This window comes from Micrasema longulum, unplaced genomic scaffold (genome assembly GCF_059751315.1).
Source record: "Micrasema longulum isolate JH-2025_06_02 unplaced genomic scaffold, ASM5975131v1 h1tg002026l, whole genome shotgun sequence".
NCBI lineage: Eukaryota > Metazoa > Arthropoda > Insecta > Trichoptera > Brachycentridae > Micrasema > Micrasema longulum.
Window position 1 is genome coordinate 235,647 of NW_028279194.1, and position 15,006 is coordinate 250,652.

At 31.8% G+C, this 15,006-nt stretch overlaps 1 protein-coding gene across 3 annotated transcripts in view; it reads left to right on the forward strand.

Annotated features, from left to right (window-relative positions):
- The window catches only part of LOC148273249 (uncharacterized), a 124,495-nt gene that overhangs the window by 94,363 nt on the left and 15,126 nt on the right, over positions 1–15,006 (forward strand). For 2 of the 3 annotated variants that reach the window (XM_088238967.1, XM_088238965.1), the window contains 3 exons: positions 2,718–2,925; positions 4,500–4,712; positions 6,988–7,207. In XM_088238967.1, the coding sequence (XP_088095093.1) occupies positions 2,718–2,925; positions 4,500–4,712; positions 6,988–7,207 (641 nt within the window). Of the gene's footprint in view, positions 1–2,717; positions 2,926–4,499; positions 5,045–5,094; positions 6,037–6,987; positions 7,208–15,006 lie in introns of those variants that run through there. The other variant, XR_015824625.1, reaches the window with a different exon arrangement.

Sequence of the window (15,006 nt, forward strand, 5' to 3'; positions counted from 1 at the left end):
TCAATAAATACTTACTTTGTTATATTTTCCCCGAAATTCAAATATAAATACCTAAATTCCCCATTACCTATTAAACACTTATCCTTACCCTTAACCATCGGTTTTTCCCTCAATTATGATTAATGTACATGCTATAGTTCATAAGATTATTTTTATTTTTCTACTTAAGTACCTTGAATTATATAACTATATAAGGACATTCAATCCAAATAATCTTCACATTCGTTTGAAAATGCCCTAATAAGGCGAAACAATTGTCACGAAGTTTTATTTTTATATGTTATTTGTAAAAATAAAATAAACTATTCAGTAGACTCAAATCAGTGTTTGATTTCTAATTATAAGTTTAAATATGGAGTTCTACAAAATAAACACCAAATCAATCAACAATGAATTATTTAAGTTAAACTACTGAAGTAAAAAATAATTTAATAAAACTCAATATTGTTGATGTTGATTTGAATATCAACTGAAACGATGAATCTTTGAGTTCAAGGCATCGTTGATTGATTCATATAAAATGTCTAGAATCTAAGATAATTTTAATGTTTTTTACATCAGTATAACAAATATTCGACATTACCAGTACAAAACTAAGCGTAAAATTTAAAGATATACAAAACAGTCTTATTTATGGTTCTGGTACCCCAAAATATATTTACGAATTACAACATAAACAATATTTGGAATAATATGAAGTAAGCACCCTCTACGTGATTCACAACAATCCATTGGTAGGTAAGGGTTTGTTCCTGTAGATTTGTTTTATTAAAATATACCTACCTGCTCTTTATCTCACCTGGCAACTAAATGATTATCATTTAGTGTCTACTTACCAACAAGGTCAAAAGATAAAAACTTTTATAAATCTTTTCGGTTCAAAGTTTGTGTTCGCTCGAAGACCTTCCACCTATCTATGTGTGATAAAATCTCATTAGATTACATTAATTATATTTTTACATCAAACGTTTATTTATCTGTCCTAGCCAATATTGCGCAATTGCATGAAAAATAAATGTTATAACATATACCGTCCTGCCATTAAAAATATTAATCTAGTCATACTCAAAGGACATTTTCAATTACATATATTGATATAATTAATAATTCATTCCAGAAAAAAGGCTAAATAGTGCTCAGCCAATTTCACCGTATGCGACAAAAAACATATTTTAATTTAATGAACACTAAAAAAAATATATTAGTGTTAGTGAATATTTGTATTGACATTACCTTTTACCGAGTTATCTTTGTCTCCTGGTTTCGAGACGTACCCATCTCTTCGTCAGGACACTAATTATACTGACATTCAAATCTCACTAAACAGATGCGCTATGGTAGTTATTCAAAAATATAAAACCAATGTGGTGATAGAGCAGTTGCTATGGTGTGTAGTGGGATTTGCATGTTAGTGTAATAAGCATCCTGATGACGAGACTGGTACATCTCTGAACCAGCAGACAAAGAAAAGTCGGTAGGTGGTAAAATATCAATATTTACTAACATTTATTAATACGTTTGACGATAAAGTTAATGCTTTCAATTTGCAATATCAATATAACAGAAATAACTTATACTTGTTCCTGAAAAATAAAATTTACAAACTGAAAGCAATTTGACACTTGGTTACGTAGAGTAAAATAAACGATGATGGTTATAAATAAAACAATCAACAACAATAAACTAAAAAAAAAAAAAAACAATAATGTCCTTATTGCAGTATTAAGATCTGTAGCTAATGCACGAACAGGATGTGTGGTGAGTGGATCCATCTTGTAGCAGAAAAACGCTTTTTTAAATTATTTTATTTAGTTCTATGATAAACATTTCCATCATCATTCTCTTTCCGCACCTAATGATGCATAGTTCACTGCATTGGTTCACCAATCGCAGCGTCTCTTGATCGTTTTTGTCCCATGAAGGTAAGATGATCCGTCTTACGCTTCAGGTACCAGTTCAGGGACTATGAAGCATTCTAGTGTAAAAACACTATTTTAAATAGATATTTCATATCAAACATGTCGGGAATCGAACCCGTGACCTTTTTCATGTAAGGCAAACGCACTGACCATAAGGCCGACATGATGAACATAGTCTATTGTAATATTTATAACATAATATATACATATGTACTTATTCACATATTATTTTTCACTGTCTTGTTTACTTTGAAACCGGTCGGTGGAAAAAAAATTGTGATTAGAAACAAATTTGTTTTATTTATTTTATTATAATGAATAATCACAAAGTTAGAACTTCAAATATTAAATTTATAGTTATTTCTTGTACAAATCATTTTCATTATTCAATGAAACTTCATCGCATAATTAAATACTCTAATTTTTACCGCATGAAAGAAAACATTTTTTATATCCAATTTACCCCTAGCACTGAACTTCCTCATCGTGATACTACAGCATTCTCTTTCTCAAAAATACTTGGCACTATAATGTTTATGTACATAAAGTTACGAGTTAGTTAGTTTGACTCAACACGGATTTTCTAGCGCGTCGGAGTAAGATCACAGACATGGGTCGTTCCTGGTTGCGTAACTATAAACTACTGTTTCTCTGTAATCAACTAATGTATGTACGTACAATGTATTGACAATTTTTAAAAAGTTTGTTTCGATTTTAATATTGATAGTATAAATGCATTTAACTAATGAAAACAATATGTAACTGGACAATAAAATAATCTTTTTTTTTCGTTCTCAGGTACAGCCGGTGGGGCTGACCAGGGCGGGGGCGGAGCCTCCCTGGCCGCTCGAGCGCGCGCCCCCCGCCGCAGGGCCGCCCATAACGGCTCCGCCCTGGAGGCGGCCGCCCATAACAACAACAACAACATAGGGAGCCCCCTTCACGCTGCGGGGATCAAGAGCGAAAGACTTAGCCCCCATAATACCCCTGACCGATCATCTAGCAGGTTCGTTTTATTGTTTTTTTCCAGTCTGCTACCAGTGGTGCATAGGGATTGGACTATTGGTACTCCAATCGCAGTATATCTTAATCATCTGATACTTTATTAGTCTCTCAGATGTTCGAGTAGCCTAGAAACCATAATATCACAGTAAAATTACACCTGCTTGGAAGAAAATCCCGAAGACCATCGGAATATTTTTGTATAGGAAATTTTGCATCACTAATGCTCTTGTTGACACAGGGGATGACGTTTTGTAAAAAAACGCAGGCAGTGAGTTAAAAAGTGATTGTAAAAAAAATTCAAACTCTTGAGCCTCGATTACAATGGGCAGTTAACATTTAATTTCAATTTTATCTAAAAAGAAAAAATAAGTTTTTTGTATGAAAAGCAGAATATGTTTACATGTTTATATTCTAAACATATTTAATTATAGGTAACCGATGAAGATACTTTAAGTGTTCATGAAAATATCCTCATTTTCGTACACAAATATCGATTTTTTTTTATAGACAGTCGAAGATAATTCTGTTAGCTTCCCATTATAATCGGGCCCAGGTGGTAATAAAACACAAATGACAATTATAATAATACAAATACGTTAATAGTTTTATTCCACTTTTATTTATGAACTTTTACCAGTGACCAGGTTTCGTCGTGATCGATATCGTCAGACTGGTGATATCGGTCACGACGAAACCCGGTCGCTGGTAAAAATTTATAAACGAAAATGGCATAAAACTTTAGACGTATTTACATTATTATAATTAAAATGCGGTTCCACCAAGAAATGTCAGTAGAAAAACTCAATCTAAAAATAATAATATTATTTCGTGACGCTTCATGGTGAATTATTATAAAAATAAGAAAAATGAGGTGTGTTACACGTTATTCAATTAATATAATACGACTATTGTTTTTGGAGTAATAATATATGTATTTATAATAGAAATACTTTTTTTGCAATTATGGTATAACTGTCTGTTTTTTTTGGTCTTAAAAATAAGAGTCTAAATAAAACATCTAAAATGTTACCTATGGCGTCCCATAATTTTTTTATGCTTTTTTTATTTTGTTATTTATTTATTACGCCCAAAGGACTTTTAAATATAGGAACACAGGTTACAAGACAATTATGAATTATAAAAGTACAATTAACAATAAAAACATGTTTGTATAAAAACAAATGTAAATACTTGGAACTCAATTATAACTATTTTTAAATAAAATATTTTAGGCTCTTAAAGTTTGATAAAGTTAAATCAAATACATCTATTTTTTCGTCATCAGTGTGTTTGTTTCCGAGAGATTGAATTCTCAGGAACAGAGAATTATTGTGCGAATTTGACTTAGATCTTTTAATTTATCTCAAATAAATATTAGACACATTGAAATAAATACATTTGACCAAATCAGGAATAAAAAAAATATATTTTTAACTTTATACAAAAAACAAAATCTGATATTACTATCGAGGAAATTCAGTAATATTTTTCACGAAATGACGTCGACGATAACTAAATTAGGCAATTGTGGTTAAAAATTTGTACGACAAATTACAATAGGTGTTTCTTCGTCAGGTCTCGCAGTGTGACGCCGTCCACGTGCTCGTTTCCGAGCACGCCCCCCCAGGGGGCGGTGGAGCGGGGTCCGAGCCCGGCGCACCCCAGCCAGGCACCCCTGGGCCCCCTGCCCGCCGCCCCCGGCGCCCCCCAGCCGCACGTCCTCGCCAGGAACTACTCGGACTTCATGCGAAGTCTGGCGGCCAAATACAACAACGCCAATCCAAATGGGTAACATTTCTAACTGAACATTTATTAGTTATCATGAAAGTACCAAAAAAACACTTACCAAGTTATCGGTGTTTATCGTCTTTTTTGGGTGATCTATTTATATTATTTATGTTCAAAGCATTAACTTTGTGGTCCAACATTTCAAATAATGTTAGTAAATAAAAATATTCAACCACCTGCCGACTTTTTATGTCTACCGGTTTCGAGACGTGCCCATCTATTGGTCACGTCGTATGTCTAAACATGTACTAAAATTATGTTGATAATATTTAGCAATATGTTGCAAAATGTCTGAGTGGGGGTTAGGAAGTAGAGGGACTAAGAGGTTGAAGGTTACACAATTGGTAAATTTTTAAATAATAAATTTGGCTATATTGAAAAGGTATTTAATTATTTACTAGTGGAATATTTTTTTTAGAGCGATTATAATGTGAAGCATCTCTATGTTATTGAATTAAAGTCCTTTATTATTTGAATGAATAATTTTAGCTCCTGTGTCCTTATTTAAATCGTGATTTGAATTTACGAGATAGGTACTTCATTTTGAATGTTTCATTTTCAAAAATACTAAGGGCCTGACTTATAAACCGGGTATAAATTTAAACCTAGGCACAATGGCAGTATAAAAATAGGAGTTCCATCCCCATTTTAATGGTAGAATAACGATAGTATCCTTTTCCTAATTTTATCACTATGCCTAGGTGTAACTTTATACTAGGTTTATTACTAAAGCTCTATGTATACTACTGTGACAGTAAAAGTGAACGTGTATTTATCAATAAATGTTAGTAAATATTGAAATAAAACCACATACCCACTTCTCTATGTCTGCTGGTTAAGAGACGTACCTGCCTCTTTGTCAGGACACAAATTACACTAACATGCAAATCCCTCCATACACCATAGGAACTGTTCAATCAGCACATTGGTTTTGTATTTTTGAGTAACTACCATAGCGAAAATGTTTAGTGAGATTTGCATATCAGTATTATTAGTATCCCGATCCAGAGCCGGGCACGTCTCGAAGCCGGTATACATGAAAAGTCGGTAAGTTGTTAAATACTTATATGTACTAATAACTATTGATCTAACTATAGTTTACCCTGAAGATAACTCTTGCGATGTTAGCCTAAACCTCGAAACGAATCGAATTTCTATCCATTATTATACTGGTATTCCTGTATATGCCCAGAATGCCGGATAGGGAACTCAATGAGTGAACGAATCGCAGCTTAACTAAGACTGATTTAAATTCTAACAGAAACTACGCTTAAACCTACTCGGGAATTGATCCAAAGATCTCGTGCAGAAATTTAAAAAAAAAGTTAATTTATTAATCACAAAAAAATATTTTTTAATTTCAAAATGATTTGCATTTATATTTGTCAACATATATAAAGAACATTTTATGGAGGGCAAAGTCAAGGTATGTCCCGGGCTTACGATTTGCAATTGGCTGGTTTTAATTGCCATTTTACACATTGTGTAACATTCACAATTCTGCCTATGTTTGGACATCTTTTTTTTCTTCTTGCTGGGTCTCTCCGACGTTAGCGATCACTACAGCGAAAACATGTTGTTTATTTATGTTACACTTTGTGTTAGGTGGCCACTTAAGCCGGCCAATGATAGATCATAATCCTTGTAAATGCCAAGACATCCATTTTCTTTTCTCAAAAATGTTTTGATTCTCTTTTGCAATAAATTTAGATCATAACTTACATTTGTTTGCATATAAGTGAGAAGGTACTGAAAACTTGTTTTTGGCTATGCCTGTAACCACAATAAATAACAACAAAAAAATACATAGAAACTTTAAATGGATAATAATTACATGTGAAAATTGGCGGCTTCCGTAACGGGTCATGACGCTTTACACACAAATAAAAGGTTCCAGGTTCGATTCCTTGTGAGAACACAAGAATTTAATGTGATTTTCCTTAAGCCTGGGTATTCTGTACTGTGTGCACCACTCTAATTGGCCCCTCTGGCCTGTTATGGTGCGAAAAACAATAATAATATTGTAATCATGTTAGTTGTTTGAGAAAATACCAACGATCCATGTTCAAAGCAAATCTGATAAAAAAACTTCAGCGACCCACCAAAATTAGGTACAACTGAAATAATACGAGTATCTGGTAGCCATTAGATTACGCTTACTAATTTATGCTTACATTAGGTGGATAAATAGTATGAAATTGTATAGTGATCATAAGCAAATAGGACATCAATTTTTGTCATAATATTGTTCGCCTAAAAGTTCATTTTTTTCCAGTGGTATTTTCGGAGTCCCGCGCCCTCTGAGTAACGGCCTCGCCCCTCTGGGGGGTCTGCTGCCCCCTCACCCCGCCCACCTGCCACCGCAGCCCCCGCCCTCCGCGCCCGCAGCCCCGCAGACCCCGGTGGGGGGCATGTTCGCCAACTACTCCTATGCGCAGGGTGGGCCCAAGGCGGTGCCGACCTTCCCCAGTATGATGGATATGAGCTCGACGAAGGTAGAATATAATTTGCACTTTTATCAATTTACATAATCCACTTCTCGATAATGTGTCGGGCGGGTGGTGAAGAGTATAATTCTCCTGCGAAATATATCCAGAACCATAGACGAGTATTTTCAACTCGATGGTGACTCCCGGGTGGAAGTTTTATTGTGTAGTGGTTGACGCGTTTGCCTGTCATACTTGAAAGCTCCGGGTTCGATTCATAGTCAGGTCGACCAGAAATATTGGTTAATATTATTTTTCCCGCTATATCTGAAGCGTAAGACTGATCACCTTATCTTCCATGCAATGAAAATGAGCCAGATATGCTTCAGTAATAGTGCTTTGCACTGTTCTGTATACCACAGGGTTCGGACAGAAAAACAATGAAATAAAAAAATATATAATTATATGGGTTTCAATACGTTCTTCTAACTAATTTTCTAATTTTTGAGTTCTATCTGTTTACGAAATCAGTACTTCTCCATTTTTTCACTACCGTTTTGTATTGTTTTCACATCGGAATGATTGTACTATCAATAATTACTAACTAAATCATTTGAATAAATCCGTAGCACGTGACAACAAAATAAATTATTTTAATTAAATTACAAATTTAAAAGCTTCAATTAAATTAACTTAACAATAGAATCACCATGTAAAGCGCCCTTGAGGTATTTTATTACGAAAATGGCGCTATATAAGTTACCCATAATAATAAATAAATAAATCAATGATTTACAATGCTTTTATTTATTTATTTATTTATTTATTTATTTATTCACACTCTTTATCAAAATACAATTCCATATTCACTTTATACTTTTTATACTTCCAAACATTGTATATGGATTAATTATATGGTCGCAGTGGAGTAAACAAATGCAAGGATTAGTTAAAAAAACAATGAATAAGGCACTTACCAGGTGTATGCATAAGTTTTTGCCAATTTTGTGGTAAAGCACGTAAAATTTAAGAGAAATGTATTTTATGTTGAGAATGTCCTTACCAAGCGATTTCAAGGTGTCTTTCACTGGTTTTGCTGGGTGGAACGGCGCAGTATCGAGTAACAAAATCACTTTGCCATGTTTTCTGACCCATTCCGGTAGACTTTTGATCAATGCGTGATTTAAATTAATCATTTATTGGCAATGGCGTTTGGCATTAACGGTTTCACCATCCTTCAAGAGTTCATAATGCACAATACCACTCGGGTCTCACGAGACACAGAGCATAGTCTTCTTGCCGAAGCGATTCTGATGGTGTTGAGGGACCAGCTTTGCCAGGTAACTGCCATTATTTCTCTGCTTTAGGATTTTAAAGTAAATCTATTTTTGTCACCCTTCACAATTCGGTACAGAAATGATTATCTTCGTGGCGTTGAAGTGGCATTTCACAATTGACTCAGTGATTTTCTATTTGCCGTTCATTCGAACCACGTGGGACCCATTTACCAAGTTTGTTCATTTTCCCCATTGCTCGTAAACTTTTGCTGATTGTCAGCCAATTGCTGTTGAGTTTGAGTTGAGTCATCATCCAGTAACGCCTGCAATTGCTCGTCTTTGCACTTAAGTGGTCTACCAGAACGCGAACTGTCTTTCACATTGAAATCACTACGTTTTAATTTTCTAAACAATATCTCACATGTTTTAATCGTTGGAGCGTGAATACCATGTGTTTTTACCAGCAAACGATGACTTCACAGCCTTTTTCTTTTGAAAAAATAAGAAAAGCAATGCGTGCCACAAATTTTCTTTTTCAGGCACAAACGTCGACATGATCACTGAACGATACAACACAGACGCTATTGTTTGGTGAACTCATCTTGTGTGTGTTTGTAGGTTAATGTCAGACAAACAAATTGACATAGTGTAAAATTCAAACGCTGCGTATTGTTCTATGGCGCTATTTCTTAGCGAAACCAAAAAAGACTTATGCGTACACCTAGTAAAGTAACGTTTAATTTTAATAAATATTCCAGAAATACGGATTTATATAAAATAACGAAAGTGTTCAATTCAGATAAATTAATTTACACAAAACAAGTAAAGATTATATTTAAGATGAAAAATATATTTAATTTGTAATACAATATACATCCAAGAAATTCAAGACCGTCAAATAAGTTAACTTGCAGACAACCTAGGACTAACAGAAAAAGAAACAGTTTTGTGTATACAGCGATAAAGTTTTATAATTTACTTTCTAATGACATAAAATATACACAAAACATATACCTACGTACTTAAAAAAACACTTGAAAAGAACTTTTCTTACCGTGACGAGTGATATGTGCTGTTATTTTATCTACTTAAATTTTTTTCCGTGTTTGGAACAAAGCTTTGAAGTTTTGGAAAAATACTTAATAATGTTGCTATTTTCAATTTTTATTGTAAGTTGTCCATGTCAATCGTCTGTCTTTTGTTAATCCTAAATATTTAACTTTTTCAATTTCAATTAGTTGTTCTTCATTTATGTAAGGATCTATTTTATGTCATTTTTATCTAGATTCAAAATTTATCGAACATTTTTTTTCATTAAGTGGAGGTAAGTTTGTGTTTGTCCAACAAAGTCAACATAGTAAGGTCATTGTTAATGTCTTTGTCAGTAAATGCGTCAGTTTGATTTTTATAAAATAGACTTTTGTCGTCGGCATACATAATATATTTTCCTTTTAAATTATGTAATGAAAGGTTATTTTAATTATAAAAATATTTATATTCAAGACCCTTTTTTTATAACTTTTTTAATGTTGTATACTGTATATTTTAAATACCTTTCATTATATACTATTATTAACTTTAAATTTGTAATTTTGAATTCCCGCAAAAATGGTCATTGCATTGGCCACGCCCCCAATACGTCAGGATTCACGTTAATTATGAACTTTGTTTATAATTTTTTTAATTTTTATAGAACATTGTCACAATTCATGACGTCAAAATTATCAAAGCCAAACGTGTCACGTGTTTCTAGTGATACATTTTTTTATAATTTCTTTTCTTAATTTGTATATAGAAACAATTCCCCACAACATCCGTATTGATATTAGAAATACGATTAATTATTTGTATTTATTTATTTATTATTATATATAATACAAATACATAGTTGACAAAAAAAATGTTTATACAACAGGTACATTTAATATCATTTGTTGATGTAGCCACTCCACTGGCCCACAGGGACGTTCCGGAGTGTGAGTGTATTATTTATTTTATACATAATTGTACATACTTTCACATCAAATGTCAAGTCACATCAAAATAATATAGGTGTTAAAATCCAAAATAAATAAGGAAAAAAAAAAGAAATATAAAAAAAAAATTCAAACATGCCTACATGAATAAAATGAGAAAGAACTTTCATATATCAAAATTGTATTTTGATATATGAAACATATTCCTCAGCTTCCTATCTAGTCGTTTTAGTAATCCATTTATGGACTAGAGTTTAGAATACATTGTTTTTCATTTTGCTTACCGATATATCCGTACTCAAAAAGTTCTATTGCGTATTCTGAATCCATTTCTTATATTTTTATTAGTATTCGTAGTCTGTGATATTTTCCTACTGCAATTCAATCAGTCAAAATGCACCTAATTTAATATGTACGTTAATAAAGTGAAATCCTTCCCGAGTGACCTCTCTATTGCGCAGTCGACATTGCGCACAGGAAGTTGGCGCGATGAGCGGATGAACTAACCGCCTTGCCTCCGTTAGTTGTAGTGAACGTTACCGGCTAATTAGCCGATGGTTAATTATCCACTTCCATAACGACACCACCACGCCTAAACATCGGGTGACCAGCGGTTATAGTTTAATCAATAACTGTTTTTTTAATAAAAAAAAGGTTTTTTTTACAAAAATGTTAAAATTTTAATACTACTACAACTACCACCTTCACGTGATTTCCGGTAAGAAGAGAGAATGAACCGCCACACACGTTTATCTTGCCATACATTTCTAGCGTCTTCCTTATTCATACATCTTGTCATACATGCCCTTCGGTTCTGCCTGCTTTTGACATATCCAGACTAAGGATTTGTGTTTATCTGATCATGCCACGTCTTCTTTGGCGTGTCCTTGTCCCACGTTACCGTTCATTCTCGCCATATTTGTTTTACAATTATTTTATCATCTATTTGTTCTACATGACCAAACCATCATTTTCAAACCACATTCCTAATTTCATTGATTAAACCTGACTAAGATTTATACTCTAGCCTGATTTCATCATTCGTAACCCTGTCGTGTGATTATTTTAGAAAAGTCATTAATAACGTGTTTAATGTTACCCAAATATTGTAAAACCATCGCCTGGATTGATTAGAATTTGATTTTTAAATAGTTTTTCAAAGTCAAAAAACATTTATGCACCATAAAAGGATAATTAAAATTGTACGGTAAATTCACGTTGTCGTGTTTTGTTTACTTTGTTTTTCACACAAAAATGTCTGCCTTCAAACAAATTGTACCTGGTTAGGCAGACTACGCATAATCCAGAGGAATTGATTACCAAAAAGAAGTGTAGTAGATAAAGGAATCAGTATTACTTCTGCTGAAAATGGGAATCGGGTTGTAGTAGAGTAATATTTGTTCACAAAAATAATATACAAAGCACTCGTTTTGTGATTTTCCGTGTTAAATAATTTATTATTACGTGTTTGTTTTGTGTAAAATTAGTAAAACAAATTTATTATGCTGACCGGGCTTAAAATACAACTATTTCTCTATCAAGGCTTTAAAATAATCTAGAATCGAGTATTTTAAATCTCATAAAATAACAATTAAATACCTAATATAATCATTGGCTGAAATGTGTTCAATGTTTAATGTTTTTCGTCCAGTTAAAAAAAAATATTTCGATTTATATCAAGATTTTCAAAATGTTCATGTTTAAATCAAGTGGTATCAAAAAATGATTTTTTTATTTCGAAAATATTTATCAACAATCACTTATATTTAATCACGTATTTAAGTCCTGTTGAATTGCAACCATATGTTACGTCATCAGATTTTTTATTATAATTCTATATTTTTGTTATCAAATAAAATTAACTTACATTCATAAAGGTAAGCTGGAAGATTTTTCTATTATAAATAGATTTTATTAAAAGTTTAATTTACATTATTTTAGTAACTGGTAGTAGTTTTGTTCTGATTTGTTTTATAAAAATACGAAACTATTCCATCTGTGGACTTTTAAATAGTAAAGTGTTTTTACCTATGAAGGCTTTTTGGAGAATTCTCAAAGAACCATTATTGAAGATACCTACTTAGGCAAAAACGCTAAACGGTTAATAAAAATATTGCACCCCCAGAAGTACACTGGAGTCTGTCTGGAAACGTTTATATTATATTGACATCGTAATGTTCAGTTTTTCTTTGTGGTATTTGATTATTGAACTATTTAAATATGAGAAAATCTCTGTAGCAACATAATTATTTCAGTATTTTTCTTGTTATTTTACTTAATTCATTTTAAAGTATACTGAAGTTAGTCATATATTTCGATTAATAAAATCGTAGGGATACGTATGTGTTTCCCTTAAAAAAATATATAAATATGATTATTTTGCATTTATAACTCATAACAGCCAAATTTAGACTAACAGATCTAAGTAAATCTAGAAATACTAATGATATTGATGTGTTTTGTTGATATATTTTGATAAAACTCCGTTGATAATGATTTTGATAAAATTATACATAAAACAATCAATGAAACTTCTTGGCTTAGTTTTATTTTTTTATTATTTTGACCAACAAGCGCTTTCGATTAAGTAGGCATCTTCAAGACTGGTGAATTTTTTGCAACGTTTACAGCTTTTATACTATTATTAACATATTTTAGAGATAAGAAGATCAAAAAGTATTTTAACAGAGGACAGAAAACAAAAATATTTACAACGAGTTTGCTAAACAGTTCATTTTTAAGAATTTTTGAACCAATTTTGGGATTTAGCATTTATTATTTCAAAAGTGGGAAAATAACACATGGCGAAATACAACAGAGTGAGAAATACACATTTTAGCAGTAGCACAATACTTTGATTTTTTGACAGGGAAGTTAACATACCCATAGATAAATGACGAAATATTTCAAGATACATACCTAGATAATACATTTGTTTATAGACTAAAGTAATACATTTTGATAGTCAAGTTTATGTTAATTACATTATTTTAGTTGTAAATAATTCAATCAAATGGAGCGTAATTTTATATTAAATTAATGGTTTTAAGTAAAGGAGAGTTTGATAATTCCAATTACTGGTTAATTGTTACTGCATTAAGTTTAATTTTTTTAATTTCTAATGATTCTTATTTGTTTTATTGTTTCCGTTTGTTTTCAAAACGTAGTAATTTATTATTGTTTTTGCTGTCAAAAGTATGGTTAAAATTCATAATATTTTTTATCAAAATAAACAAGTGGAACTGTATTTTTAGTCACTTGATATTATATTTAATATATTTTATTTGTGTCAATAGCGACTTTTTATTAATAAGCATAAAAATAAATATTGTAATTTGATTCCAATCTGGAATGCGTATAAGTTTGCTTTGAAACCTACAAAACACATGCATGATAAAAAAAACTTTTCTCAATAGATCATCACGGTCGATTATAAAAACCGGGGACTTTTTGCCATAATTGTATCACGTAAAATATTATAAATAATTCAACCTTGTTTCTTTTACTAGGTTTACAATAAACTACAAATAATATGTTTTACTAATAAAAAGTCGATTTGATCATTCCTTTGGAGGGCAAATTAGTGTACTATGTTTGGTATTCCCCTCGTTTTGGCCTTATTTTTTATTCCAAAGTAAACCTCGAAGTTTGGGGGAACTTTTGTTTCCCGATCACATAGAATTTTTGTCATCTAACCGGGTATTGAATCCGGAACCTTTAAAGTCTGAAACAAGCCTCTTTGCCACTACTCGTACATCACGAGGGCCACTTATTTATTGATTTAGTTTACAAACAATGAAAAATAATATATGATTCACAGAAATATTAGTGTAAAAAAAATAAATACTGTAATCACATGTAAACACTAATAAAATACATATTTAAATCAAATTGACAATATAAATCACTAAAGTTTATAAGTAATATATTGTTTTTAATTCATTAATATTTAACAACGATTTGAGTTTTTCCAAATGTTTGCAGATAGGCTGGATTTCCTCCTTAAGGAGTTATTTATATCTAATTTTGTTGCAATATAGAAGTCTCGTCATTTACAGGGCTTACGACCTCTCCATTAAATGGCTACTTTACGCACTGTGTAACCAGCCAATGAAGATTTTTTAGAGTGGAATGTGGAAGTCTAGGTATTTACAGAGCTTACGACCTGTCAATGGATGGTTACACAGTGTGTAAAGTGTCCACTTAATGACAGGTCACAAGCTCTGTAAATGTCTAGACTTTCATATTATCTTCTTAAAAATGTTTTCCCTCTATATTGCAACAAATTTAAACATTCATATGTATTTAATTAATATTCATTTAAAAATAACGGCACAATTATGGTTCTTTAAAAAACAGTTAATTTGATTTCATCATACAAAATTATATGTTTCATTTTACTGAACGAAAAATTAAACAAAAAAAAATTATAACACATTTAACAATACTTATCATCAAAAACAGCCTAGTCCAATCGTACTTGTTGAAACGGAATATAACTAAAAAGTTATGTTAGAATAAAAAAAACAGAGAAATAGATGAGATAAATGTAAATCAAGTATGCCTTTTCTATTTGGTCTCCACAATATGACACACAAAGAAAGGTTCGAGAAAA